The 27,703-nt window shown below is 45.8% G+C and overlaps 1 protein-coding gene and 1 long non-coding RNA gene across 2 annotated transcripts in view; one reads left to right on the plus strand and one right to left on the minus strand.

Annotated features, from left to right (window-relative positions):
* Positions 1–11,655: 11,655 nt before the first annotated feature.
* Positions 11,656–27,703, plus strand: part of LOC139060930 (uncharacterized) — a 41,241-nt gene continuing 25,193 nt past the window's right edge. The window contains exon 1 of the long non-coding RNA XR_011515112.1: positions 11,656–12,383. This is a non-coding gene — a long non-coding RNA (uncharacterized lncRNA). The remainder of the gene's footprint in view (positions 12,384–27,703) is intronic.
* On the minus strand, positions 18,838–26,898 carry LOC139061405 (uncharacterized). Its single transcript, XM_070541400.1, has 5 exons — positions 26,715–26,898; positions 24,940–25,245; positions 23,233–23,571; positions 20,294–20,653; positions 18,838–19,061 (listed from the first exon to the last, which is right to left on the minus strand). The coding sequence occupies exons 1-5, from the start codon at positions 26,896–26,898 to the stop codon at positions 18,838–18,840; spliced, it is 1,413 nt and encodes a 470-aa protein (XP_070397501.1).

The raw sequence follows: 27,703 nt of genomic DNA on the forward strand, positions 1-27,703 counted from the left end.
TGCGTCGTCTGACAACCGTCGACCACGTCGACTCTCCATTTTAGTGCGATCCGCGATATTATTTGGCTAAATCGGCGCATGGATTGAAATCCGAGAAGGCTGCTAGGCTTCGGCGTCATGTTTAGTCATTTTGTCAAATCAATTCTGCACTGTCCCGTGATCTATCACTTGCGAAACGAAGCCCTGCCCGCGTGTTATTTTCTTTGTAGTCGCCCATTCCGGCCCAAATTCAATTCAATTTTATTTTCCCCTCTTACAATACAGATGGAGGGGTTGCAGAAGAAGATACGCCAGGGCAACTCGACGAGTATACAAACCTAATGTTCGGCAGGGAGGCAGCACTGGAACTTGTACAATACACGTAGATTCAGTCTGAATTTTACAGTGTGGCTTGTTGTTAATAGGAACATTCTAATGAGGGACTCTTACTTTCCTGCAGGTCTTGGTGCAATTGCAGGCTGGATCTATGTCAACGCACTGTTCAGGCATGTAACAAGAAGCGAGTGCTGCCAGCCTCAAGTAATCGCCTGCTGAAGCTGGCCGTATGAACACTGGGCAGAGGAGAAAATTCGAACATGACCTACGCTCCCGTGTTTTCACTAACAGTGGGGTGCACGGCACATGCTGCAAGCTTCTTGTCAGCAATGCGAACTGTTTTATAATTTACCAAAAGTACAGACGATTCAGCTTCGCGATCAAAACAAAGAACGCGGTTACAGAAGGTTAGGATTTGAAAGTATTTCCTTGTACACTGGGCAGACTCTTCAGAACAATACACTAACTATTATTCATTGTCGCAGAGAATAATGTGAAAGTACTTTTTGATCTTCTCTTCATACATAGAAATATCCGTAGGTGTGATGGAAATACCCTTCGTTAGATAAACAAAATACCTGTCATGAGAGGTTTGTCAGAAACGGTGCGTAGTTCTCACTGTTGTATCACATGCGTTGTTTCCTTTTTTTTTCATGGCTTGTTTTCCCTCAGCTATATGTTAACTTCATTCTCGATTTATTTTACCTTCCTTTATTGCGATTATTCATGCATGCATGGAAAACAAATGTGCGCTTTACAAATAGACAACAGGCTCCGTAAGTTATATGATTGCAACTTACTCGTTGAGCGGTAAATAATTAAGCCCAATCGCTGAATATATCGCGTGTTTTAATATCCACCGGTCGTACTATTGGGTCGCCGCAGGCGTAACCTGCATATCAGTGTACCTTGTGATATCCGTACGCCATGCCATAGCGCACCCAAGTACGCTGTAGTATCTGTACTCCATAGCAAGCATGAATACTACTACGTCCATAACAGAACTACTACGTCCATAACAAGCATCTATAAGTAACTCGAAGGATCCACGTTGTCGCACATCATTCTTTCGTTCATACGTCAGTTTCATGTTGTTGACAAGTCATGACATATTCGTTACCAACAGGTACAATATCATATATGAGGAATGCGGTAATAAACTTTTGCTCAAACACATCGAAATACGCGATTAAAATAACCTCAATGACCACTCTAAATCGCGTTATTCCAATCATATCAGCGTGCATAGCTTTTCTGCGCAGACACCAGCTGTTCGTTAAGACAGACCGGTATGTTCGATTTTAAGTAAGTCCAGGATTGTTCCAGCGGTATCTGAACTGCACACCGTATCTCTGCAAAGCAGTAAAACACAGTACAAGAGCACAGTACAGGAGTACAGTACAGGAACACAGTACAGGAGCACAGTACACGACCACAGTACTTCAGCGAGGACTTCATTTTTTTTAGCTGAGACGTGCTAGAATGTTTGATCGTAAGTCCAAGCCAGTATTGGTGATTTCAACTTTTCATGTCTTAATATCTAGTGCACAGTACTACACAGTAACTGCACACAGTATTTCAGCAAAAACGTGACGTCACCGACAAAGCACAACGCGATTCCTTCCTAGTTTCCGCCAGTTGCAGCTCCTTACATCTCACACGTTGTTATCCTAAGTGCCCAGTACTAAGTTGTAAATGAGCACGGTACCTTAGCGAAAATTGAATGCCTTTCTCTTAAACCCACATGAATACCAGATCCTGCATATCCGCGCCGGATCTAGCTCTCACAATAGTGCACACTTGTGGAGAAGTTCTTTCTAAGTCTATTGCCTTGTGTTGAGAACGCCCATTACAGCTTTCGGGAGTGTTTCCTTGCGGAAGTAAGTCGCACCGTTTCTCTGGCAAATGAAGCTTCGCATTTCACACAGCCTTTTCTTTTTTTCCCGATGCTGTCCCTGTGGCTCGAAAGACAGCCCAGAAATAAATAATAGGGTTGCGCGAGGCTACGGGCATATTATGGCCCCGCACTGGGAGTGTCTACTGCTGTGGCTGTTCTTTCCAGACGTGCGTCATGCGGTAGAGTAATATAAGCTGTCAAAGGAGAAATTTATCGCAGTGGCTTCGGCCACGGTTTCGATGAAAAGCGGAAACGACGGTATGCTGTTCGCCGTCGATGGACACGTACAAAAGCAGGGAGGCATGCAGGCAGGCAGGCAGCCAATGAAAGAGAGCCACATTGTAATCTTGAGGCAAGAGTAGAGTCGGGGATGTGCGTTGAAGGCACTTTGCGGAAGGCATGATCATTTACGTACTTCCGTTTCGTGCAGGAAGTTCTTTGCGTATCGGTCTGATGTGTTCGGCCATCTGCTGCCTCTTTTTTTTTCTTTATTTTGCAGTTTATTCGTACTTAACAACAAAGCTGCCGGCAAGTTCATGTTATAGCGTCATGTGCAAGTAAAAACAAGCACAATGTACACAAATGACGAAAACACTCAATAGAGCAAACAAGGGAACCCAGAGGTTGAATCTGTTTCCTTTCTTTTTAACCGTCAATGGAAACCAACAAAATATAAAGCTCAAGGGGGAATAGAGGAAGTTTACGATCGGTATTTATTGAAATTTGGAAAACATCACAGAATTATATTATATGTTTGGATAATTGGCTTTGTATTCTATGTAAAGTTATTCAATAAAAGGTACAAAGTTATGGTATATTTATAAGGTTGATGGGTCCTCCACCACGGCGTCCCTCGTGACCGACTGGGTAGTTTCAAAACCCGGATAATAAATTCTGCGTCTCGCTTTCTTACAAAAACAAATCGCTGCCAGACACATTTAAAATGTCCAAATACTTCACCTTTCAGAAAAGACGGAGGTCGGCACGTAGTTGAGTATACGGCTTTGGCGTCGGTCTCAATTCTAGCTACACATTTAAAAGTGCGTACGGGTACAAGGAGTGCTCTGTGATCACTCTCGCCAAGGTGGTCGAGGTCATCTGGTGCCATGATGGAAATGAAATCGAGGGCATCGTCAGCGGCGATAGCTCGTCGGACGCTCTGGCCAACATTTCGCTACTTGGTCATCCGAAGGGGGGCCCGTCGACCAGTCCGGACGGTACGCCTGCGTGACCAACACTACTAAACACGCTGGAGCTTCGCCTCAGGAGTGAGTACTCTGAAGTTAAAGCTGCAAGTTATAGGGCCAGTTCAGGTAACTTTCAGTAGCCGTGACACTGCACCCTGTCTTTGGGACCAACTTAGTTTGTCCCAAAGGCAGGGTGCAGGGTGCAAAGGCAGGGTGCAAAGGCAGGGTGCAACATAGTTCTTAGTTGTTGGTCGGTTGATTACATTCTTGGTCCTAGAGTCTTTGTTAGTGTCCTCAACTCTCTGCCGGGGATAGACCCTGAATGGAACAGTGCTACAAATAAAAAAATACTAAATGTAAGAGATAATAAAGTGCTATTATTCGTGTAAATTAAAGATGTTGGATCCAGTTGGTTCGCTCGATTTTCTATAAATATGGCTGACGCTCACTACGAGGGATTGTCCAAGTATCGGATAGGATTTGAGAACAGAGTCACGTCTATGAAGAGCAATCTAGCGAAAAAAGTTATGAGAAAATCAAATGCTAAGTATGGCATTGAATGCTTTAAGAATTTAGCAAGAGAATTTTCTTTAATAAAATCGTCATTTCTCATTTTCGGAGGTGTGTTAAGTGTGTCGAGCATTCCTCATTTTTTTTCACGCTGCTATATCCTGCTCTGTAGTCCATGTGACGATAAGCATTCACCTAGTGGCAGCCTCCACGTCGCACCCTAAAATCGGCAGCCGAAACACCGCACCTGGTGACGAATCTGGCCTGTGCAGACGTCTCCAGATGTCGGTGGGATCCGGTAGGCCAATTGCGTAGCACAACTCACGTTTCGGTGACTACGCTCTGTCCCAGCAGAAAATAGAAGAGAAAAAAAGACTTAATAAATGTAAGCCACCATGAAAGAGTTTCTGCCGCAAAGTTGCGCATCTGACTACATGAGCTTCGTTTGAGCAAAGTCAGTCTTCTTTCTTGCTGCACGAAAAGAGCTTCAGGATTTTTAAACACCTGGGCCGGACGCTCAGGCTGAATATGTTACTTTGCCTAGGCTTTTGTCCGCTTAGCTTTCACCCGTTGCTCTTTCCACGCTAAGCTGGCTTTCGCCTCACCTGCTGCAATGCTCAGATTAGCCGAGGCTCCAGAGCTAACGAAGGCAAAGGGCTGTTTATCTTTCCGAAGATTTTCTCTTCTCATAATCTCGCTTCATATTCTTGTTCTCGCTCCTCAGCAAAGTGTTCATGAGCAGCTTGTGAAGCAAGCGAGAGAGAGAAACATTTATTTAGGGAAACACAGAGAGGTCGGCCTGGTCGTTAGCTGGCTCTGGCCTGCTACTCTACACTATGGAAAAGGGACTAGGAGGGAAAGGACTGATGAACAATTAGGATCATTATAAATTCTTTTAGTGTTATATACGTTTACCTGGCCTTTTGCTAGCTCGTGTGTTATGCGAAAGCGTAATTTGCAAGTACGATCCTCCAACTAAAGTTTGAAAGCTGTATAATTCACACAATGCACACACACATATATATATATATATATATATATATATATATATATATATATATATATATATATATATATATATATATATATATATATATATATATATATGACACAACAGACAGAGAGCCCGTATGAAGAATTCGTAGTAACCATTCGACGGGGGCCGGCGTTTATTTTGAAGATTACCAGGCCCAACTCGAAATAGTACTATAGTACGAAGTACTATAGTAATAGTCTCCTTGCCTGCCATCTTAGTTTTCTGCTCTATTCTGCCAGAATCAGAGAACTTGTTCCACTATATATATATATATATATATATATATATATATATATATATATATATATATATATATATATATATATATATATATATATATATATATATATATATATAGTCATATCATAAGAAGCCAAGAAGTTGGCTTCTTATGATTTGACTAATAAAAATTGGGCCCCTCGGTTAACCCCCTTTCTTCCCATTTATATATATATATATATATATATATATATATATATATATATATATATATATACTGCAACCTCAATGCAACGATTTGTGTGTGCGTGTGTGTATGTGTGTGATCTCACTTTTGCACACTAACAGGTGAGCATGCTGATATCGGGATCTGCTCTTGCATTTTCAGGCCTTATTTGACTATTTTAATTTCCTGTTCCTTTGGAATATCTTACATAGCCCACTCTGCAATATTATCAGCAGTACCACGTCCTCTTCTTGAAAGGACCGGATTATCGTGCTCAGTGGGCCCAAGGCCTGCGTAGTCAGCTTCAATTCACAGTCACAATTAACCAATCCTTAGTTCCAAAAATGTAAGCTTGGTCATGTCGACATTCTATTTCTGCAAAGTAGCCTGCAACAATTGGGGGCGAGGAGCTAGGGAGTCGCCATCTGTCGGACGTGCCTCCCTTGCGAAGTATGAGGAATCACGCTGCGCGCTCCTCACAGGTTTCGCTTATGGCGCTCAGTCAAAACACCACGCGGCAACCCTCGTCGACATTTATGCAGGTACTTTAAAACGAAGGAAGTTTTGACTGTCGATGTGATAACCTTAGGCAAACTGAAAGCACAGAATCGTTTACCGACGCTATCTCTTTACCGAATACGTTGAAGTGAACGCCACTGCGCGCGGTCGCCGCAATGGAGCCTCCCGAACCGGCTTCTTGCGTGAAAGGTAGGCAAACGCTGAGAGTAAGCTATCTGAAATATGTTCTTATAATGAGCCATCTGCATAACCAAATGGGACATAACAGAGTGAAGCCTCAATGCAACGATCGCATGGATTTGTAGCGACAGACTGCGCGTCCGCACACATGTCCGCGCACAATGTTTTGCTTTCGCTGTGAGCGCCTTTTCGCACTGTGCCGTGAGCTTCAGGCCACAGCATATGAGCATTTCACAGCACACTAGCAACCATTGTTGTGTGGGCGCTATCATAACTGTTCAAAAATAATTTCCTTATGGAGACTTCGATGGCTACGGCGACTGAGATGTGCCGTCGCGACGAATCAATATTTTTTGTCTTCTAAATTCATTAACATTTCAATATTTCTCACGTTGCGTCGCACGGTATGCTTATCGGTCTTCTCAGCGTGCGATTTCCCTCTGCTTCTTTTTCGTAATCAGTGCATTAATTTCATAACACAAACATGACCATATGCCATGCCTATTTTTAATGCGCTTTTTACTGCGTCCTTTTCATTCCAGTGAACTTGACAGTATCTAGAATCAACAAGTTCATAGAGCAAACTGTCATGAGATAAGCAGGGCAGCAGACACGGGCGAGCTTCTCAGTACGCGTTTTCCGCTAATCACCGAAAATCGCAGTCCCGGTGCCATAGCATAAATCTTCCTCGCGTTTGTGCTTGCTGCATACCCCAGTTGCAGCTGATGGCTGTCTGCCGGTTCTAAGTTTCGCCAGCCAACTTCACGCAGTTCCTTGTCCTGCGGCTACGTGTGAATAAGGCGGACCCCGGGCTCCGTTGCGTGCGTCCAGCACTGCGGCACCGAGCAGTAGCCTATCAGGCTACATGCCTCAAAAGGCAGCCACTACCTATTATTGTACTTTGATATGTTGTCAAGTAGACACCCAAGGTGGGAAAGCCTCACCAGTTAATCAGAACCACAGCGCAGGTGGGACTTTAAACTTTCGTTTTCAGCTCGCTTCGGTGCTTCCGCAGCAGCCGACGCGGCCACTGTGTCCACGTGATCCCTCATGCCACGCCACGCCGACGGTGGCACCAGGTTTTCCAGGGGTGGAGCTCGCCCCAAATACTGCGAAAATCAAAGCATCGACATGGACGAAGCGATTATTCTATGAGCGCTGGGGTCGTGCTTATCCTTTCATTCTCCTTGTATTGTGCGTATTATCTGTGGGAACAGCCTGCTGGAAGGTTGGCTTCCCCTTTTATTCACTATATAGGCGGGAGTGCACGCTTGCAAGGGGAATGTGAGCAAGGGGTGGGAAAGCGGACCATTGCTGTAATTGGCTGAATTCTTGGAGAGCAAAAGTACCCATATAAACTCATTTCAACGCACAATAATAATAATAATATATGGGGTTTTACGTGCCAAAACCACTTTCTGATTATGAGGCATGCCGTAGTAGGGGACTCCGGAAATTTTGACCACCTGGGGTTCTTTAACGAGCACCTAAATCTAAGTACACGGGTGTTTTCGCATTTCGCCCCCATCGAAATGCGGCCGCCGTGGCCGGGATTCGATCCCGCGACCTCGTGCTCAGCAGCCTAACACCATAGCCACTGAGCAACCACGGCGGGTATTTCAACGCACAACCCCAGTGCACATTAGTGTAGCCATCAACACGAAAAAAAGCACAAGCCACCTCTGCAAAGAGCCCTGTAATGAGGAGTGTTGTGTACTGCATAAGGAACTAACCTGACAGATCAAGTAGGGTGGGGTCTGCAGCTCGTCGCATTAAATCTGGCAACACTATTGCACCTGGTAGCAAAAGAGCACAGTCATGGCGAAGGCTGCTTTGCAAATGTTCACTGTGTAAAATAATAGCTATGAATGAATGAATGAATGAATGAATGTGTGAGGTACAAGAAGTCCGATAAATATACTTAAAGAATCATAGTAAATAGCGAGATACGTCTTTACTAAATCCTGAAGAACTTGGCATGACACTGCTAGCATGGTACTACAGATGTCAATGACGAGGAATGTAATGATAAGAAAAGTGCGTATCACAGACAAACAACATGAACAGAACACACGTACGAGCGGGCTTGGTAGAGACTATTTTAAAACATCTGGTTCAGACAAGTCCATTGGGAAAAGTTAAAAGCGCCTTAAGTGAACGCGACTCATAGGATGTGGAAGTCCTCTGGCTTGCTAAGTACGAAGTGCCTAACGCAACCAGGCACAAGGTATTATAACTGAGACATTTCACTCACCGTTACTGCATTACAGAACCAAAACAACAAAAAACGCACACGCAAAAAGAAAGGAAAATGAAAGACCGCCATGCGGAGCTCAAATCTCTTACGGACGTCTTTTACGCTTACGCTGCATGCCTTGTTCGAAAATACGAAAGTTACGCGACTTTTTGATAACATTCTTCCTGTGAAATAAAAGCAAGCGCATCATTACCTCTTTCATCTAGCTGTATGTGCAGAATTCCTTAGCGCCACTCCACGATGAGGAATTGACGAAATCATTTGGACGTACGCCTCGAGATTTCGCGAGAAAAAAAAATGGCTGTGGCTTAGGTAAGGTTAAGCCCAGGATGCGAAGCATACTAGCCTTTATTTTAGTTGTTGAACCACTGTTTAGCTTGGTGAACTGCTGTTGCTTGGCTATATTTGGTTCGGCTAGACGAAGAAACAACTCATGCGTTACTCTGCTTAGCCTTGGACGCATTGGACGCGGTGAGCGTCGAGCAACGCAGCGTTCGGCGCGGCAACGAAATGTGCGCCTGAGCAAGCGACGCACGCCTGAGCCTTAGAAACAGCTCGTTTCTAAGGCAACACCGCATTCACTAGAGGCGCTTTTGTACCGCTTTGAAGCATCGTACTCGTGGCTCAGTGGTAGCGTCTCCGTCTCACACTCCGGAGACCCTGGTTCGATTCCCACCCAGCCCATCTTGCAAGAGTTGAGCCAAAGCCACTTCTCCTCTGTCGTGACGTCACGGTGTCACGTGGTTTCAAGGCGACACCGCCGCGCCTGAGGAGCTGGGTTGAGCCCTCGTAATATGCTTCGCATAAAAAAAAGACTGCCTCATTTAAAGTTGGCCGTACGGCCTCGGTAACAAGGACGAAGCTGTAGAAGAGCAGTGATTTCCAACTCTATCAAAAGGGGAACGACATCAGAAGAATTCGTGGAATGGTAAATTATACTTTGAGGAACGAGCATCCGAGCCTGGCCAGAAAAGCTAGCTTTCTCTTTATTTCTGATCCACCAAAAACTCAAGGACGATAGCAGCGATACATCAGATATCAACAAAGAAAAAAAACGAGCAAGAGGAAAGAAAGAAAAGAAGAAAACTTATCAAACAAGCGAGGGTTGTATCGTTCAACGACCGCTACAAGAAACGTTTCTCTTTCTCTCTTTCATAAGCTTAAATAAAGTAGGATATCATTGGCTCTCAAGGAAAAGAACACTAGCAGCACTTTTGCTATTTAAGAATGACACGAACATTTATTAGCGAGCTTACTGTAATAATCAATGCATAGAATACGCATGTCAAATTATCAATCTATCTGATATGCATGCGCATGGTTGCGTGGGGGCCTTGTATATGCCAGAAGATTCACGTAATTTGACGCAAACGTTTAAGATAGATTGGTGCACCTTATTCACTAGAGAAAAGCGGCATATTGCTCGCAGAAGTCTTGGGTTAGAATAATTTTTGATGAGCAGTCAGTTGGCCCATGAGTTACGTTTTATTATGCAAAATCCTAAATATTCGTCTTAGCGTGTATTAGTTGTACTTGAGAAGTGACAAGTGTGCTGACAGCGACAGTCAAGTTGTTGTCAACACGCTATCTATACCGTAGTCCTTCTTTTCACCCCATGAAGCCCACAAAGCTGTGCAAAAAACTAAGTAACGTCACTGCGGGCTTGTGCGCGTGGATAATAGTGTCATCAGTTGTGCTTCCATATAACAAAACCTTCACGCCTGTCATAAAAAAACAACTAGAAAGAAAATTGGGTGAAAGTGCTTGTGTCTGTGTTCAGCGCCGGCCCATCCCTTAAGAATATGGGGCGTGGCCGATTGTGATGTTCATAACGAAGGTGCTTATGCACGCTTGACGCCATGGTCTTCCGGTTTGTTTTCATTAGCGAAGGGCAAGTGACTTTTCCGCATGACGTTGTGACTGCTTGGTTGGCGCGAATATTTAAATCGCGCCACACGCACAAATATTTTTTTATTGATTGTTTCCTCGTTACAAGTTTATCTTCAAAGCGCCATCACGACAACATACTGACGCGATATCTCGAAGATAATGTCGGAAAAGTGCAATCTACACTCCCCTAAGGTCTGTTTATAAAGAAACAACGTCAGCAGACTTGGAAATCATTTACAGATAACAAGATGTGGTTTTTCTGAGCCGTCGCGAAGTTGTATCATCATCGTTATCATCATCATTATCAGCAGCAGCAGCAGCAGCGGCGGCGGCGGCCTGTTTTATGTTCACTGGAAGACGAAGGGCTCTCACAGAGGCCTCCGATTACCCCTGTCTTGGGCCGGCTGAATCTAATTTGCACCTGAAAATTTAACTTCGTCACCCCATCTGAATTTTTCGCCGTCCTCGACTGCTCTGCCATTCACTTGGTGCCCATTCCGCAACTTGGTCATCTAAGTGCTACGAAATCAATATTTTTTCTACCATTTTTCTCTCAACTTTGAAGAATTTTACCCCGCATTCCGCTGATACACAGATAAAAAAACCTGTGGAACATGTTAAAAACTAGTTGGTCTCCGTGATGAAACTGCTCATACACCTTACGAATGCATGAAAGGCGCATTGCTTCCCCTGTATAATAACACGAAAATCACCTTGGAGGATCAGACACGATATAGTATATGCTCATGTTACAAATACGGCAGCCAAAAGTAGTGTCTGTAGTGTCGTACTTAATTTCCTTAGTAAGCCGTCTTTTTTTGTGAACTAATACGCCTGCCTCCTTTTGAAAAAACGTATGTTTGCTCTTGTCCGCCTCTCGTCACACGCTGGTACCTGGCAGGATACTGCACCGGTGGAGGCTTCTGAAATTGCCAAGATGCTTGCGATGTTTTGCTCGTGTTTCGTGCTGTGGAAGAGACTCTACACCTCAAAACAATTTATTCGCTGGAAACTTTTCTTTCACTTTATTATGCGGGCATCTGACTCCTTTGATCTATTCTACCGGCGGCTACGTGAGGTCTTAGCGAGGATTTACTTGAAATATCGGCATGTAGGCAGACAAAGCGATGCGAGTTCAACAACGTTAAAAACTAGATTCGGCAGATGGAATGATTCACCTATTCGCACGGAAAAAAAAAATGATCCTTGGACACCTTTTTATCTGGGAACAGCGTTCAATCGATGTAGTAGAGGACCATACACATTAGTGTACTTACTTCCTGCTTTGCGTCTACGTGAAAACAACAAATGCTCTCTGGTTTTGCCTGAGCCTTCAAGTGTTTCCACATGTACTGGTCTCCATATGGGAGTGGTCCATGCGTTTTAAAGGGCCTCTAAATCCCTACTAATATTTCCGCGCCGCAACGGCTACATGCCGGCTATTTCTTTCTTCGTGGCGTCCGAAAGGTGGGGCCACAAGGAAATGCTAAATGGGCTCTCCCTAAAGCAAAAAACGAATTTCGTGCCATCCAGCTACATATCTTTTGTCGTACCCTTGACGCGACCGGTTGCCTCCGACTAGCGTCGTCTCACAGTATGCGGTGCGCCTGCGCATTGAACTTATCGCGACGACGAATTATACCTGCCTACTTTGATGGAATTCTCGACGTGCCCCGTCAACGTTGTTTCGCTTCATCTCGCGGATGCAAGCACGTAGCCTATTCGTCGTGCCACCTACACAGCCGTGCGCGAAGTTAACCCCCGTGCCCCGTCGACGCTTTGCAGCAGCAGCTGTTCCAGCTGATTGACCCGATGCCGAATTCTACGCATTCTTTGTGCACGTGCGAATTTTCGTCGCAGCTTAGACTTGGTCGACTGCCTCTGATGAGCGTCTGTGTCTGGAGCAGCCGCGTCGTTCATTCATTGTTACAGTCTGCGCACTTTGGTGGAATTCTTGACGTTGCCTGACCCCGTTGATTGGCGTGTTCTTATGGGACTCGGTGTGGAAGTGTAAACGCGTAATCCGCTCGTCGTGATGCCAATTCAAGTATACGCAAGGACGCCACAAATGCCTCGTCCACGGATGGAAACTGCAGCTGTGGCTTGTCGACACCTGCTTCTGAATTCCATACATGTTTTTATCACAGGTTTGTGCTACTTATTTTTTTTCGTTTTCGCTTAAGGTCGTAGCCGCTACTGCTGTCCTCAGCCACTTTATCGTCTGCAGCACTATGCATTCCGATGCAGAGCTTCCTAAGCGACTGGTTCTAGAAAGCCTGTTTCGTAATAAGCTTGGCACTGTGGTGACTGACCCTGTGTTCAAGTGCAGTGGCAGACTAAATGAGCTCGGCGTTGAATAGGGCACGAATTTTTGTCGACGTTTTCGACACACAGTCAATGTTTTTTTGAAGACATGGAGGGGAGACAGGACCCAAGAAAAGAGGCGTTCTAAAAGAACGTTGCTTCACTGCAGGATTATTCTCGCCTGATCGATGTCGAGATTGAGGCGCTCCCGTTATTCAAGGTGGACATAGCACTTCAACGATAGGAACCATTGTTGAGGTTATTGACTCTGACTTGGACGCTGTTCATCGTGTGGCAACGAAGCCCAAACACACGAGACTTCTTCGCTCGCGTTTGTAGTGCGAAAGGACGAGCTATATTGTTCGGAAGGCCTAAAAAAAACATGGCTGTGGCTTAGCTAAGGTTAAGCCCAGGATGCGAAGCATACTAGCCTTTATTTTAACGCGACAGCGTTAAGGAGCTCGTGTCGCAGAAAAGCCGGTGTTACCGGCTTTTCAAAGCGGTACAAAGCGCCTCTAGTGAACGCGGTGAGCCTTAGAAACGATCTGTTTCTAAGGATCAGGCGTGCGTCGCTTGCTCAGGCGCACATTTCGTTGTCGCGGCGCACATTTCGTTGTCGCGGCGCACATTTCGTTGTCGCGGCGAACGCTGTGTTGCTCGACGCTCACCGCGTCCGATGCGGGGCGCGTAGTCGCTGCGCCGTAGCCCATTGTCTTACACCCCTCGGCGGGTCGACGGGAACGCTGTCGCGTTCCACTCTTGAAGGCGAAGCTTAAGCGTCCGCTTTGCAGCTGTTATGACGTCATATGATAGCTACGCGGCTGCGCGCGGCGCAGCAAGGAATAGCGTGGTTGTGCGGCTAGTATGCTTCGCATAAAAAGCCCGGCTATGTGCACTGGTCGAAGTGTTGTTTTTGGAAAACCTCGGATCTGCTCTGTTTGTTTCGAGCCATCGAACTCATAAGGAGGAACGTTGGTTTTGAACGCGTCGGTTCTTAGTCCAAGAACGCAGAACCACGACTGCATATCATTAAAATTAAGAGCAATCTGATCACTCTTTTTTTTTCTGGCCATAGATAGTTCATTCGCACCAAAACCCAATGAAATGTTAGTTTGAGCTATCAGTCACTTAGAATAAATTAGTAATTGGTTAACCGATCTATTGATTACAGAAACATCGATCCAGCGTTTCGACAACGATACTATGATCTCGCGCTTCAAGGGGTTCCGAGACACTTTTTCTCGATGTCGCGAAATGCATTTGAAGTTGAAATAGAGTGTTTCAGTTATCAAGCAAATATCGCTTTTCATCCTATGGTGCCTTGCACTGCGAAGGCTACGGCGAAGCACGGCGTGCCCACTACAATCCGCCTACGGAACGTCACCCTGACGTGCAGTTCGCATTTCATTTTAGATGTTCACGTGTACGACATTACTTCCGACGGCTATCCCTCAGCTTTACTCGCGCAATTGATTTTTCACGGGGCGTTATCCCTCTGCTGTGCTTCAGTGAACTAGATAGCTATGCGTGGCTGTCTTTTCTCGCATCGAATGGCAAGTCGCAGATTTCATTGCGCACCCATCTTTACGGCAATCGCACGATTTCCGAGGACCGAATGAAACGTCGTCTGCACGTTCACTCGTGTCAGTGCTCCGGCATCGCACGCACGTGGGGTAACCGACTGACGTCACTCTACGCACTCGCGTTGCAAGGATTCCTACCGTAAAGAGCTCCGACCATAGCGTGACGACACACCTCAGAGATACGCAACTCGGGAAGCAGACGACCGTTTCTAGCCGTATGTCGGCGCTCGGACCGGCTCGCCCCGCGTCTGGAGTCACGTCACTCATAGAGACCAATCAGAGCACGCAGTTGTATTCAGCGATCAGCAACGAGCTCAGAGAGCGGGCTCACCACGCCACTTCGCCCTGGCCGCGGTATCCACGCTACGTCGCAGACGCCGCTATGTGCAATTGTAGAACGTTGGCTATGTATGTAACAGGGATAGAGTACGCGTTTGCGCCCATGTGTTGCAGTCTGGCCGTTCTACGTGGAGCGGACCGGCTTGGTCCTACACCAGCTCGACCGACGGATAGTAGCCACATGCAACTTGGGCATTTCTGAAGCGCTGTCAATAGCTCAGTAGCAAGCGCTGTGTGCCAACGTGTCAAGGCGTCTAGCGAGGAGCGCACTTGAGGGAGCGGGCGCTAGCGAGCGTACGTGTAGTCCGACCTTAGGTTTCGCGTAGTTCCAGGCTAGTTTTAGTACTCAAAACTCACTGAAGTTGGGCGGACCAGACGGCTGCGATACTGACAAGCAGTGAGCCCAAAGATTTGTTCCCTACGTGAGCGGCCACCATCGAGTGCGAGCAGTTGGTAGTCGGCTTCATCCGCAAGTGTGTAATTCTAACAGAAATTCAAGAGCAGATTTTCACTAACTTCAGCTAGTTCAGTGAACTGTTTCAATAAACATAGACAGTAGCAGTAGGAAGAATTTCACTGGTCGAAAGAGCCTTCTTGTTCCATGCGAGCTATCGGCCAAAAGCAGCCGTCTATGCGAATCTGCTCAATGTCAAAATATGGCAGCATAAAAAAAATGAGGACTAGGCTTCTGTTGAAGAGAGGGTGAGAAAAATGTGACTGCGCTCCGCTTGTGAGCTTACTAAACGCAGCGTATCACATATATGTAGCTCGGGCTTTCTATCGTAATAAAGACCGGAGCTGGCAGTTCCCATAGCCGGATGGCTGGCCAGATTAAGGCACGTCCAGCTGGCAGCAGCAATGTGTATCTTATCAAGTCCAAGACTGACGCCCCAGTTTTTCCCTATAATTTATCTAGCAGCTCTCTTGGGTTGTTGCATATCTGTTACCTCATGCCTCCTTCTTCTGTCGAGTGCAGTTCCTCGGTTTTTGAAGAACACCGTTGTCTAACTCACTGCAACGTCCGTAGCTGTCTCCTCAACCAGATCAGAATTATGCACGGTATTCTGAGCTGATAACGCATTTGATTTCCGATTCTTTGTGTGATAAAGTCGTCACTTTTGCCGGGCGCTCTCCTGATCATTTATTAACGTACGCTGGGATTATACGAATGTACAAGAAGAATGATAAGCTATCACAAATTATCAGTATATGTTTATTATCTCTTCAAGTAAAATACTTCGGCATTTATCTGTTACGCATCGCAGTTCTTATCTGAACAACTTTAATATTATAAAACCATGCCCACTTGGTTTTCATTGAGGAAGCTCCAGTGACCATGCCTTGAAAAATAATCGTGTGCTTAGATTTTGGGGCAAATAACTCCAGGAGGCCAAAATGAATCACAAGTCCTCTCCCTCCCCCCCCCCTTCCCAGGGTGTGCGTCACAATCACATCGTGGTTTCGGAACTGAAGACCTCGCAAATTAATTTTTTTTTCTTGCGACCTTTGTTCCAATGTCAGTGTTGCTTCTTTTAGTGTGAGTCGAGTTAACCCCAAGAACAAGTTCTGAAATTTCCCTCGAAAGTTGAGATTGTTGTGCGTAGCGACACTCTCCCTTGCAGTTTATCATTCATTCCAGCGAACGAGACACGCCTTAAGCAAACTTCTGCTTTTACGGTTACGGAATCTTGTAATGACCCCAGGCGATCCAAGCTAATCCGGATCCCCCCCCCCCCCCCCCCCCTGAACCGCGGCATGCATTATAAGCGTATCGCGGTTTCGGCACGCAATACCCCAGAATTCAATTTCTTTTGTTCATTTAACGGATCCGAAATGATCATTCAAATTTGTCTGCAGAAGCCCTGTGTTGAAGTTGAAGTTGAAGTTGAAATTTATTTGCATCAGCACATTGCGGGAATGCTCGGGCAAAAAGTGAAACTCAATTCACTTGAGAAGCGCCCGAGCCCCCAATATACAAGGCATACAAAAAGGGCGACAATTAACAAGGCATTTTAACAGCTTACCATTGCAGGTTAACCTCTAGTGTTATACAATGTAATGTAATACGAACAGCTTGACAGTAATTATACATGCATAAAAATACTTGGGCTGGTGGACATTAGGCCTCCTCGTGGCGTTTAGTGCTATAGGCGTTGATCACAAAACTTGTTTTCACTTCAGGTTTTATTCTCGGAAAAACTACAATACATTGCAAAGCGTACATATATATAGACAGATTCATACACATTATTTTGTCATTAATAAAGGTTTCTCTCTCTCTCTATCTCTCGTAGTGAAAACCATAGAGTCAGGACTATGAGCGCGAGAGCTGCCGTTAGTACATCACTCGTAGTTAGATGACTGTCCCTGCAATTCGTGCAGGTGTGCCGGAAATCGTTATCTGTACAAGGCCAACTCTGCGCTGTGAGCGGTTTTGGGTGAACGGTGCGCGAACATGTCAGGTTAGGTTAGTATCCCGTCCCCGCGGTGTGCCAGTCCACCGACACAGCGGCTTCCACGAGCCTAGTCGCGCCAGAAACAACTATGCAGCCAAGCCAGTACACGCAAAGTCTCAGTGTTCGTTGTGGTTGCAGTCGGTAACTGTCCTCGCCACTTCATGACCGAGTTTGTCACGCTGCACAAACGCGGCTGTTCGCATCTGCGCTAAAAACTGGCATGGCCGTCGCATTTTACGTATAACCAATTCCATTTGACCCGCGCGACGTCGTACAAATATACAGCCTACAAAAATTACTACGTGTGAAAGAAGTCATTTTATTCAGAAAGATATATATACAAAATGCACTAACCGCAATGACTAGGATAAATATAATCTTGAAGTATGCAGCCAGAAAGTATGTATAGACTTAATGACAGCAAATGCAATTCGGTATTCGAAAAGTAGGATAGCAAATTCTTTTGCAAGGTATAATGCAATATTTTGCCACACCCAAAGGAAATGAATTCCATGTTTGTACAGGTAAAAATAAATGTGCGGTTAAATTGTCCCAGTTGGTTGAGAATTGTTATTGAGATGCTACTTAAGGTAGCGAAGCTAGTCGATGAAACGTGAGAACCTTGGGACGCGGAAACGAAATGGCAACTTTTCAATGAGAAATTCAGATAATAAAATCATGACGAAGCATTCACAAATATTTTGCACAAATCAAGTTCTGGGCGTAAGACGATGAGCTTGACTCTTCGTCTGAATGCAAATAGTGATGTTTTTTCTGCATTATTTTTTTACATCGTTAGTTTATCGCCATGCTTAAGAACTCTGCTAGAACAAACGTTACCTCGTGCAGAACTATTTCCGCATTAAGATATTTGTAAAATGCTGAATTTCTTTCCCTAGACAACCGTACAATTTATTCCAAAGAAATTTGTTGAAGTCAAGTAGAAATTGGCAGTTATACTTACTGTTTGCAGCATAACATTGATTCGAGGTGTGAACATTTTTAATAAGTGCTGATGAACTGTAGGGAAGAAAACTCAAGGAGACATTTTTACAAATCCATAACTCTGCGTAAAATACGCATATCGCACTGCTCCACACTTCATTTGATGGAACATCAAAAGCGGGTAAATTTTCTACATAGGTTTGCAGTTTGCGTGATGTTGTTGCCATGCTTACGACGGTTTGAAAAATCTCTACCGGCAAATTAGTGGTATATACTACAGAGCGTTGCACAATACAACGGTTCTGTTCATTTTACATCTCTGAATGGGTTCAGTTGTCCGAACTCTGATATCTTTTTTATCGATCATTTAGAACACGAAGTCTAATAGAGCAGACCTTTGATTTTTTATTTATTTTGCACTATTCAAGGTTTTTTGTATAAAGAATGATAACCCAAATAACAATTTCACTCCAAGCAGTCAATATGCATGACTCTTATATATAAATGCAACGCACCTCATCAAGATATACGTTGTGTTCGCCAAGAAAAACGATTTCTTCCTCCCCATGTAAAGTGAAGCCTCGTTATAACGAAGTTGGATATAACGAAATAATGGACCTGACAGTCGAAGCAAGTGAAATTATTATTAAAATCATTATATAGCTTCCTAGCACAGTACGCGCAATAATGCATATAGCGAAGTAACTCAGGCTCTCTCTTCAACTTTGTTATATCGAGGTTTTACTGTATGTAGATCGAGGCACCTGAGGTAAAGCTTCATTTTAACGCATCTAAGGACGCACAATGTCAAGAAGGGTGATGAAGCACACATTTGAAAGTGAAGGCACGTATCGATCTTGCGATGTTCCATCGACAGCGACACTGTTGGTAAGGACATTAAGGTGCAAACAGAGTGAACGTGAGGAAACTATGAGAGTGCTCATGGCAAACGCGTTCCGCTTGTGTCCGCAGTATCAGCTGCACGAAGCGTCTGCGGCCAGGTACGCCTTGTGTTCGGCGTGCTTCCGAGCCGCGGCGGCTCTCAGCAGTCGCGATCGTCTCCTGTGGTACTTGAACCACAGCGCTGTGCAGGTGGCTGCTAAGCCTAACGTGGCGGTCGCAACGACGCAAACGATGACGGCGATCGTAGTCATCATGGGAGGCACCCTGGTTGTGTTTTCCGCCACCGAGGCGCGTTCTGCACAGAATGTAGAGTGAAAAATAATGAAGTGCCGCAGCGGGTATAATTGCAGAGAACTGTGATAAAAAAAACAGACAATATGAATGCTAGTTGATGCTAGCACATAATCACTAGTTGGTTTGGATTCACATTCACATTGGGAATCACGCCAAAAAAGAAGATTTAGGCTTTTATGATTCTCTGTTATACTTTTCGAGCACAGTCAGACGTCGTAGAGAATATGTTGTATATATTATTTATCTATTTAGCTATTCGTTTCCAGATGTTGTAGGAGCCTTGTACTGCAATGCTGCGTTGAGTATTCGCTTTGTTTACCGTAAGACACTATCCCTGTCTCAGCGGAAGATCAAAAACTGGATGCATTTCTTAGGGTAGACCTCTTGCAGCTTTCTTAAAACTTTCTATCTTTTCTGTTTTTTTCTTTCTGTCTGCATACCAAATCTGCAATCATATAGCATTACTTAGACGCCACAATTCGACTTAGGGTTCATTCCAAGCTGTAGTTCTAAAGATTCAAACGCACGCAGGAACTTCCTAACCTACGCACTGCCCATTAGAGAATGCTAACACAATAGAGGGTGTTATGTCTATCAAACGTTGTCTTACCCGAGGTAACTAAATGTGTGCATATATGGTATGTGTGTTACAATGGTTCACATTATTTTCGTTTTTGAACTATCGTTGAATGTCCTATTAACTGTCTTTTTATGTAGGTAATGTTCTATGGCGCATTTACTAATTGATTATGTGTTACTTAAACTGTTTTTATTGCTTTGTGTTCTTCACTTCGTGCTAAAATTCCCACTGTGGCGTTACCACCATCACCAGAGGCGATGGTATTCCACCGTACTCCAGTGTAGTGTAGCAAAATATATTTCTTTTTTTTACAGTGAAGCTGTCTATTGCTAGGATCTGGCGGATCGCGTCCACGCGTACACCAATAATTTTTCTAACGTGGGCTGATCCCGAAGATAGTGCAATGACAGTCCGACCTGCGGCGGAGGTGCAGTTCGCCATTGAGGGGTCCGCATACACAGATTCTCTGGTCATCCTTCACAGAGTTGAAGGGCACTTAGTTTTTTGATCAAGATCCATTACCGGCCATCTTCCGTTCTTTTACCTCTCTCACGTTGTCACTTTTTGTTTTGCAACAATACTCTATAATTGAACTTTTGTCTGTTCCCACAATATATTTTTTGTTAGGTAAATGATGAATGAATCTCGCATACCTTCCCGTTCTCTGATAGTCTGGGCAGGCGCCAGGGTCCTTACGTAGGTGGCGAACACGTTCGCTTCCGGTTCTAGCCGCGCCACCACCAGGTAGTCCGTGGCCGGTTTGAGACCCGTCAGGAACTGCGGGTCACCGCCGGCGCCGGTCGCGCTGCCAGACTGGGTCGCGACCCAGAAGCCCCGCACCGACCGGTTACCGGCCGTCGCATCGAACAGCTCGATGCGCAACCGGGACTTCGCGGTTCCGTGGTCGTCGCCGCCGCTCCTGGCATGACCGCGTCGGCGCGACGCACACGTGACCGAGAAGGACGTATCCGTGTAGTTGCCCACCACGCATTCAAGGCTGGACGCTCGCTCGCCTGCGACATGAGTAGATAAGCAACGGTAGATTGCTTATCACAACGGCACGCCAAAATCTTTATCGCTGTGGGATGCTTTGTTTTTTTTTGCACCAGAAATGGTGCCGAGCATAACTCGTGACACCTCACTCGAGACTCTAATCTTCACAAGGAAGTACGAAGCTAGATATTACGTAAGTACTAAGCGGCTGCATAGGATAAGAGAGGTATAAACTTTATTTGTCCAACGCTTATTGCTGTTGGTGCCCTGGGCTAGGCTGCCAGAGGTGCATCGCCCGAGGAAAACATTCCGGGATCCTCGGCAGTGGCCCTGGCCCGCTGGACGGCCCACTCCTGGTCTTCGGGGGCCTCGCTGAGGTGCGCGGCTTGCCATCTCTCAGCTGTATAGTATTCCTTGTATTTCAATAATCTGTTTTCGTTTTTCTGCAAATGCAGTCAGCAGCCAGAAAAGCAGCCATAAAAGTAGAACAGTAGTCCTGTGGTCGTAACAAAGCTATCTCGAACTTTGCTGCAAAAAGAGCGCGGGGTCACTAACGCAAGTGAGATATCACGACTTTCGCGACATGTTTGCGTATTTCCGCAAGTGAAACAGCTCCTAGAACCTACTGCGTGCTTGTTCGTCCCCAATGACTGCAGTGTGATTGTTCGTCTTTGCTAAGGAATCGCCCAGTGTTGAGCCGAAGTTTTCAAATGCCATTACATCGCGTGAGGTAATGGTGTGCTAGTTTCAACGGTCCCTCATTGTTAAGCGTCTGTCCTTATACTGCACACTCACTGCGTTGCCAAGCCATCACCCACAGCCAGAATGCTGTCACTCGAACCTACTGATCTAGCTTGATGTTTGTTGAAAACAAACATTAACAAATCAACTGGTGAGTGCCACGCGTACTGATGTAGACATAGAATTGGATGACACTGATGAAGACGACATCCTCCATGTCGTGGCAAAGAGTAGACTTTTAGTGTCCTCTTTTCCACAACATGAATGATGGCGACATTATGTCATCATCATGATGCCCTCCTCATTAGCGTCATCATATCCTATGTCCACAACAGTACGCGTAGCATTCACCAAACGGTGTTCTTGAATACACTTGCTTTCCTTTGCCGACCCCTCCTATTATTCCAGCTGATATTCGGTTTCCATCTCGCCGCTTAATAATTATGCCGTTCTCACCTGCACTGGCCATTTGCTTGGCGTCCATTCTGTCGCGCTATTGGACCCCTGGCTAGCTCTTCTGTGCATTAAATGACTTTCCGAACTTGACTTCTTTAAATTTAATATCAACTACTTAAGTTTGCTTTCCAATCCACACCGATCATTGCACTACCCTTATCCTTGTGTCGGACCACGACCTTTAGCTTCCGAAGCTTTTTTTTTTCTGTCCCCCATGTTACAGCTCCGTAGGCTAGCGCTGGTTGTATGCACCTAATGAGTTGCGCCGGACCTCTTACTCCGGAAATCTGCATTTGATGGAGATGCTTCTCAATACTTCGTCTATATCTGTACGGGGTGTTCTGCTCTTACGGTAACAGAAATTTTAAACCTGCCCCGTGACATGTAGCATAATTCTATTTCTTCAAGTACAACAATCTCAGCTGTTGACATTATTTGCAAGATAAAAAAAAATTCAAGCGAATATTTGAGTAATTAACTAGTTTTGGCTAATTAACGTTTAAACTTATTACATTACGCCGCTTATTGCAATTTAGAAGTTGCATTTGGTAACTATTAAAGACATATCCACTTCGAACTAATACCCAGGATGACACTAGTTACGAGGTGTGCAGGTTTGGAATGAAATGCCTTGGCGTTCTAGTAACTTTCGAGCTTTAAGCCATAAACAGGCATTTTGGTAAAAAAAGTAAACCGAACCATATTTAATTTTTACGGTACCTTTGAGTGCGCTTATCCCGAAACTGGTGCTAGTTTTGAAATTATTTCCAAGGAATGTGCCTTGCGAAATCACCGGCTTCGATTCGTGTACTGCAATGTGTGCGTTAAAGCAGTTAGATTAAAGTTTAGTTAGTGAAAATTTGATATTTAGGCAATTATGCGTATTTATTTTCAGTGTGAATAATGTATACCTGTTCCAGTATTCCAGGTCAGTCAATTTATTTGTGCTAAATGCAACGGGTAGTTATTTAAAAATTCTGTGAACTTGAAACAAAACATCCGGATTTATTATTGCATAGCTTCTTGGAATCCAGACAATGACTATCAATTTCAAATTCTTATTCTCCTACCAGCCTACTAACATTACCTCAGCAGTTCAGATGGTTTTTTTTTTCATGCCTGTTATAGACTTATCGGTTAACGTCCTCATTCATCTGTTTCAATACATTCAGGGTGTTGCTGAGCAGGACAATGTAATCTTCCAGTCGCCAGTAGCTGAGGTGTTGCCCTTTGAGCATCGCACCCAATCCTTCCAAGTCTATGAGGTTAAATACTTTTCTTTAGGCATGCAGTGACTAGCAGCTGAGAGACTGTGCTTTCTTGCCCGACACATGATGCCTAATTGGCAAACATCGAAGATGCTGAGTAGAGATTGATTCAATTCGACTCAATAAAATCTTACGCCTCAACTGGAACCGGTGTCTGCAAGGCTCCCTCTGCGTTCCCACGCTATTCCTCGCCCAGCAGAGGAGCGTCGCGTGAAACAGGGACGCGTCGACCCGCACTTCGAGTCGGTTCGAGTCCTGCACTTCCGGTGGCCGCTCTTCGAAGTCCGCCTCCTCGGATCCGGTGGCGCCCCCTCTCCTCGTCACGTGACGCCTCTTCCCGGTGTCGTCCTCGGCGATCCAAAAGAAGCGCAGTCCTTCGCTGGGATCCGCGCTCACGTCGCATGTCACGTTCAGTGGCTCGTTGGGCCGCACCGCTAGGAGCGTTTCGCGTCGTACGCCGCACCGGGGCGCGTCTGCAGCGATACACAGCCAGAGAAGCATGTTAGGCTTAGAAATACGTTGAACTCGGATGCTTGGATACGCATTCACTTTTCATATCGCGGCGCAAACTACACTGCAAAAAGGACACAAGAGAGAGAGAGAAGTTTAATGACACGAAATGCCGAGAGGTCGGCCTGAGGTATATTCCTCTAGCCAGCTACTCGGCATTGGGGGAAGGCGAAGAGGGAAAGAAAGAGGGAAGGACACAAAAAACGATAAGCAAGCAAGCATTAGCTAACCGCTTGTTTTCTTTCTCTTTTTTCATCGACGAAACAACTTTTATACAAGAGCAGGCCTCTGCTTTAGGCATGCTCCACGCCCCTTTACAGCTGCTCGTCATGAACAATGACCACCGGCGCTCTAAATGCGTCATTTCGCTATCCTATAGTGTCATGAAAATTTGGCTTACGCATTTATCTTCATGTTGATTTAGAGCATAAGTTTCCGTAGTCTCTCCGGACTTGACATCTCTGTCGCAATGCAAAGCGGTGGAATCGCATGGAACGAAGGTTCGAACTCAAAGTTCCAGTGACGTGCTTAGGCCTTGAGGAACCACGAAGGTGCACATTCGGTAAAGGCTCCCCGTTGACATAAAGCACGTGTACGGATGTTGCACTCAGCTTTTCTAGATCACTTCAGCGCACTGTGCGCATGTAGGCGGAGAAGCGAGGCCGCTCTGAGCCAGGCATTCTTTTGCGAAAATTGACCTGGACACCCGTTCTCTCAGTACTTGTCTTAGGTCGCAGCATTTTTCCATTCGTCAGTACTGGGGTGCGTGCCACGCCTGACCAAGTGTTTTTATTTGTCATTCAAAAAATAAAAGAAGGCCCGAAACAAAAGCGAAATACTGCACTTGAAGAAGTTAGAGTTCCTCCTACAGGGCAGTTCGGTGCGTAAATTCTGGCGAGCAAGATCTGAGTAGACGAAAACTACATTGCAAGGACGAGAGAGTGAGAAAAGCGAAACCTACCACTCGCGCAGGCAAATTATGCCTTTAATATGCTTATTCGGGCCAACTAAGCGAAAGGGTCCAATTGTTCATATACCTGATACAGCAAACGCAACAAGATCGCATCATCAACTTGGCATAACAACACCATTTTTCTTTCGTGTTGCTTTCCTTGTCAGTTTCTACGTTGGGCGCGTGAAGCGTGCTTAGCGACGCTGGTAGCGGGTGACGAATCACATGGTCACCAAATATCATTTGACAGAATGGGCGCGATAGGCACGATAAACGAGGCAGGTGCCACGACAATGGCCCACATCGAACGTTACTTTACGCGAGAATAATACCACGCTCGAGGTATTGTGCCTACGGCTCAAAACCTCTGTGCACTCACGTCTGACGCGGACCTCCAGCGGGGTGCTCTCCACGCTCTCTCCGTCAGCAGTGTTGGCCGTGCAGGTGTACCGTCCGGTCTGGTCGACGGTCACCCCTCGGATGACCAGGTAGCGAGAGGTGACCAGAGCGTCCGACGATCCTTCGCCGCTGGCGAACCCCTTGATTTCTGTCCCGTCGCGACGCCAGGTGACCTCTGTGACCTTGGAGGCAGCAAGCACCGAGCACTCCATGTACACGTCCGCACCTTCGACGATGCGGCTGGCGTTGAGACCCGCGCCGAGCCGGATGCTCACCTCCGTCTTGTCTGCATGACATTGCGTTTGGTCAGTTGAAGTACGTTGATTGATTCTATCTCGTTGGGTAACCGAGATGTATAGCATTGAATTTCGAAGGTATGACATCAAACTGGTACTGTATCCCTTCTGCGGAAGAATCGTGGGTGCTACGAAGAAGAAACGCGAGAAAGTGTAAACATGAAGGGAGGGCGATGTCCGGTTTTCTAGATCACCCATACAGGTGGGTAATAAGTATGGCATTACATAAATTTGAAATTACGGCTCGCCCTCGTAGCTCAGCGAACAGGGTGATGCACTGCTGAGCATGAACTCGCAGATTCGATCCCGCTCGCACCGGTCGCATTTTGATGGGAGCGGAATAAGAAAACGCTCGCGTGCCGGACTTTCGGTGCGTGTCAAAGAACCCCGCTTAGTCAAAATTAATCCGGTGTTCATCAGCACGATCCCGATATCGTAGTTTTGCTCTCTTTCCTCCGATCCCCAGTGTAATGAGGAAACCGAGTTCTCCCGTGACATGCCTGACTTTATCCTTTCTTCTCTCTCTCGCTCTCTCTGTTCGAAATATCCGAATCCTGAATTTACAGAATAAAAAATTATGTGGTTTAGTGTCCCAGACGTGGCAGACAGGAATCGGAAATTTTTGCCTGCCTAGGACTGTTTCAACAGGAATTTCAATCTAAGTGCACCAGCCACGGTTCCTGCCAGTCAATCGGGGTGATGGCGCAGACGGTTGCCTATAGTATCCCTGACGAGGCTCAAAAGAGAATATCAATGGAATAGAATCTTTATCCTGTACCGGCAAAGTGTGTTTGCTTTCTGTGAGCAAATATGCAGAAAAGGAGAAGCAAAGAAAAAAGAGAAGTTTCTCATGCGTCGTGGTTCAAGAACGTGGCACAAGGTGGTGCTTTCAGTGTTGCTGCTTCTATTCCGAAAGTGACTCAGCACATCGTAGGGAAATGTTAAGGTATTCTTCAAACAAGGCCCGTAGGAGAAGTCCACCTTATCGAAGAGATGCCATTCACAGCTGATGGAAGCATTAACTGTTCATCAGTCGAGATAAGCAACAGGCGTTTAGAGTATTGGCGCTAAACAAGAAAAAGAGAATGAGGAAAGACATTGATAATACTGGAATCATTACAAACATAGTTAACTTTGCAATATAGAAATGGAGGTTTTAGTGGAGAAAGAAAGGAGGATGGATAGCTAGACAAAGTGATATACTTCTATACGTGGATGCATAATACGTATTAGCTTGAGCACTCTATCGCAGGGGATGCCAATATGGATCATCATTTTCATCCCCGCCATACTGCTGCCGCCTACGTCTTCGACATTTCGGGGCTTTGCAAACCGTCATACACGGGTTCACGGAAGTGCTCCTTCTTTCTAATAGCGCGTTAATTTGTGCACGTTGTCACGTATATCAAGGACGGTACTGTTTTCCAAGACACACTTTTCCCTTGGGCTTTTCACTTACGCGACATGTCCACTTTGAGGAAGCGGCTGAGCACGCCTCGGCTCTCGGGCAGGTTGCCGTTGGTGGCGCGGCACTCGAGCAGCCTGCCTGACTGGGACGACGCCGGCAGCAGAAGCGTGCTCGTGGTCACGTTGCCCTCGGTCACGCTTCGGCTGAAAGCCGGGTCCACCACCGTGCCGTCCATAAACCACGTGACGTTGGCCGCCGGTCGGCTGCCAGTGGCTTCGCACTCGAAGCTCCTGGGCTTCGCGGGGAAGCTTTCGGAAGGTGCCACAGCCTCACTTTTTGCGACCTTGCCGTCTGCGGTCAAAGGAATGCCGATGGCCGTATCCGCTGCGGCGGTCTTATTCGGTGACAAGCGCTGTGTAGCTGTGCCGGGCAGGCCGATCCACCCTGAAGGGGCGTCAGTCTGCTGCGTGGGCCAGCTCCAGATGGTAACGGCCGTTGGTGCCACTGCAGAGGAGACAAAAACGGATTGCAATTGATGTTATTGCCACCCAGCTGCCCACAACGTCAGCGTCATTAGCTGTACTACGAAGTGCACTGTGATCCACTACCAAAGACAACACCTATTAAATATTTGATTGCAAGTTAGAGCGGGATTATAAAAAGAAGGTGTAGTGCCTATGTTTATTTCATAGATATATTTCATAGAAACTCAGCCTAATGGGTTTTAAATCATTTTTTTTTCTGTCGACAAATTAGTTGAGCGATTGCCTTTATTTCCAGCTATGCGTTCTAAGAATATACCATACGCTACATGAAACCTTGCAAAAGTTCGGATGGAGCAGGTGAAATGTCCACCGCTACATCTATCGCGTGCTACTGCATGTAAGTAAATTGAATTTGTGAAGAGAAAGAACTAGGAAACAGTGTGAGCGAGACGGAGTACAGATAACGACACAGTATATATTTTAACTAATGCACACGCGATCAGCGTATGCATGTCCCGAGCAATGAGACTGCATGATGCCTCTTGCGGTTTCCGT

The sequence above is a fragment of the Dermacentor albipictus genome, chromosome 6 (genome assembly GCF_038994185.2).
Source record: "Dermacentor albipictus isolate Rhodes 1998 colony chromosome 6, USDA_Dalb.pri_finalv2, whole genome shotgun sequence".
Classification (NCBI taxonomy): Eukaryota; Metazoa; Arthropoda; class Arachnida; order Ixodida; family Ixodidae; genus Dermacentor; species Dermacentor albipictus.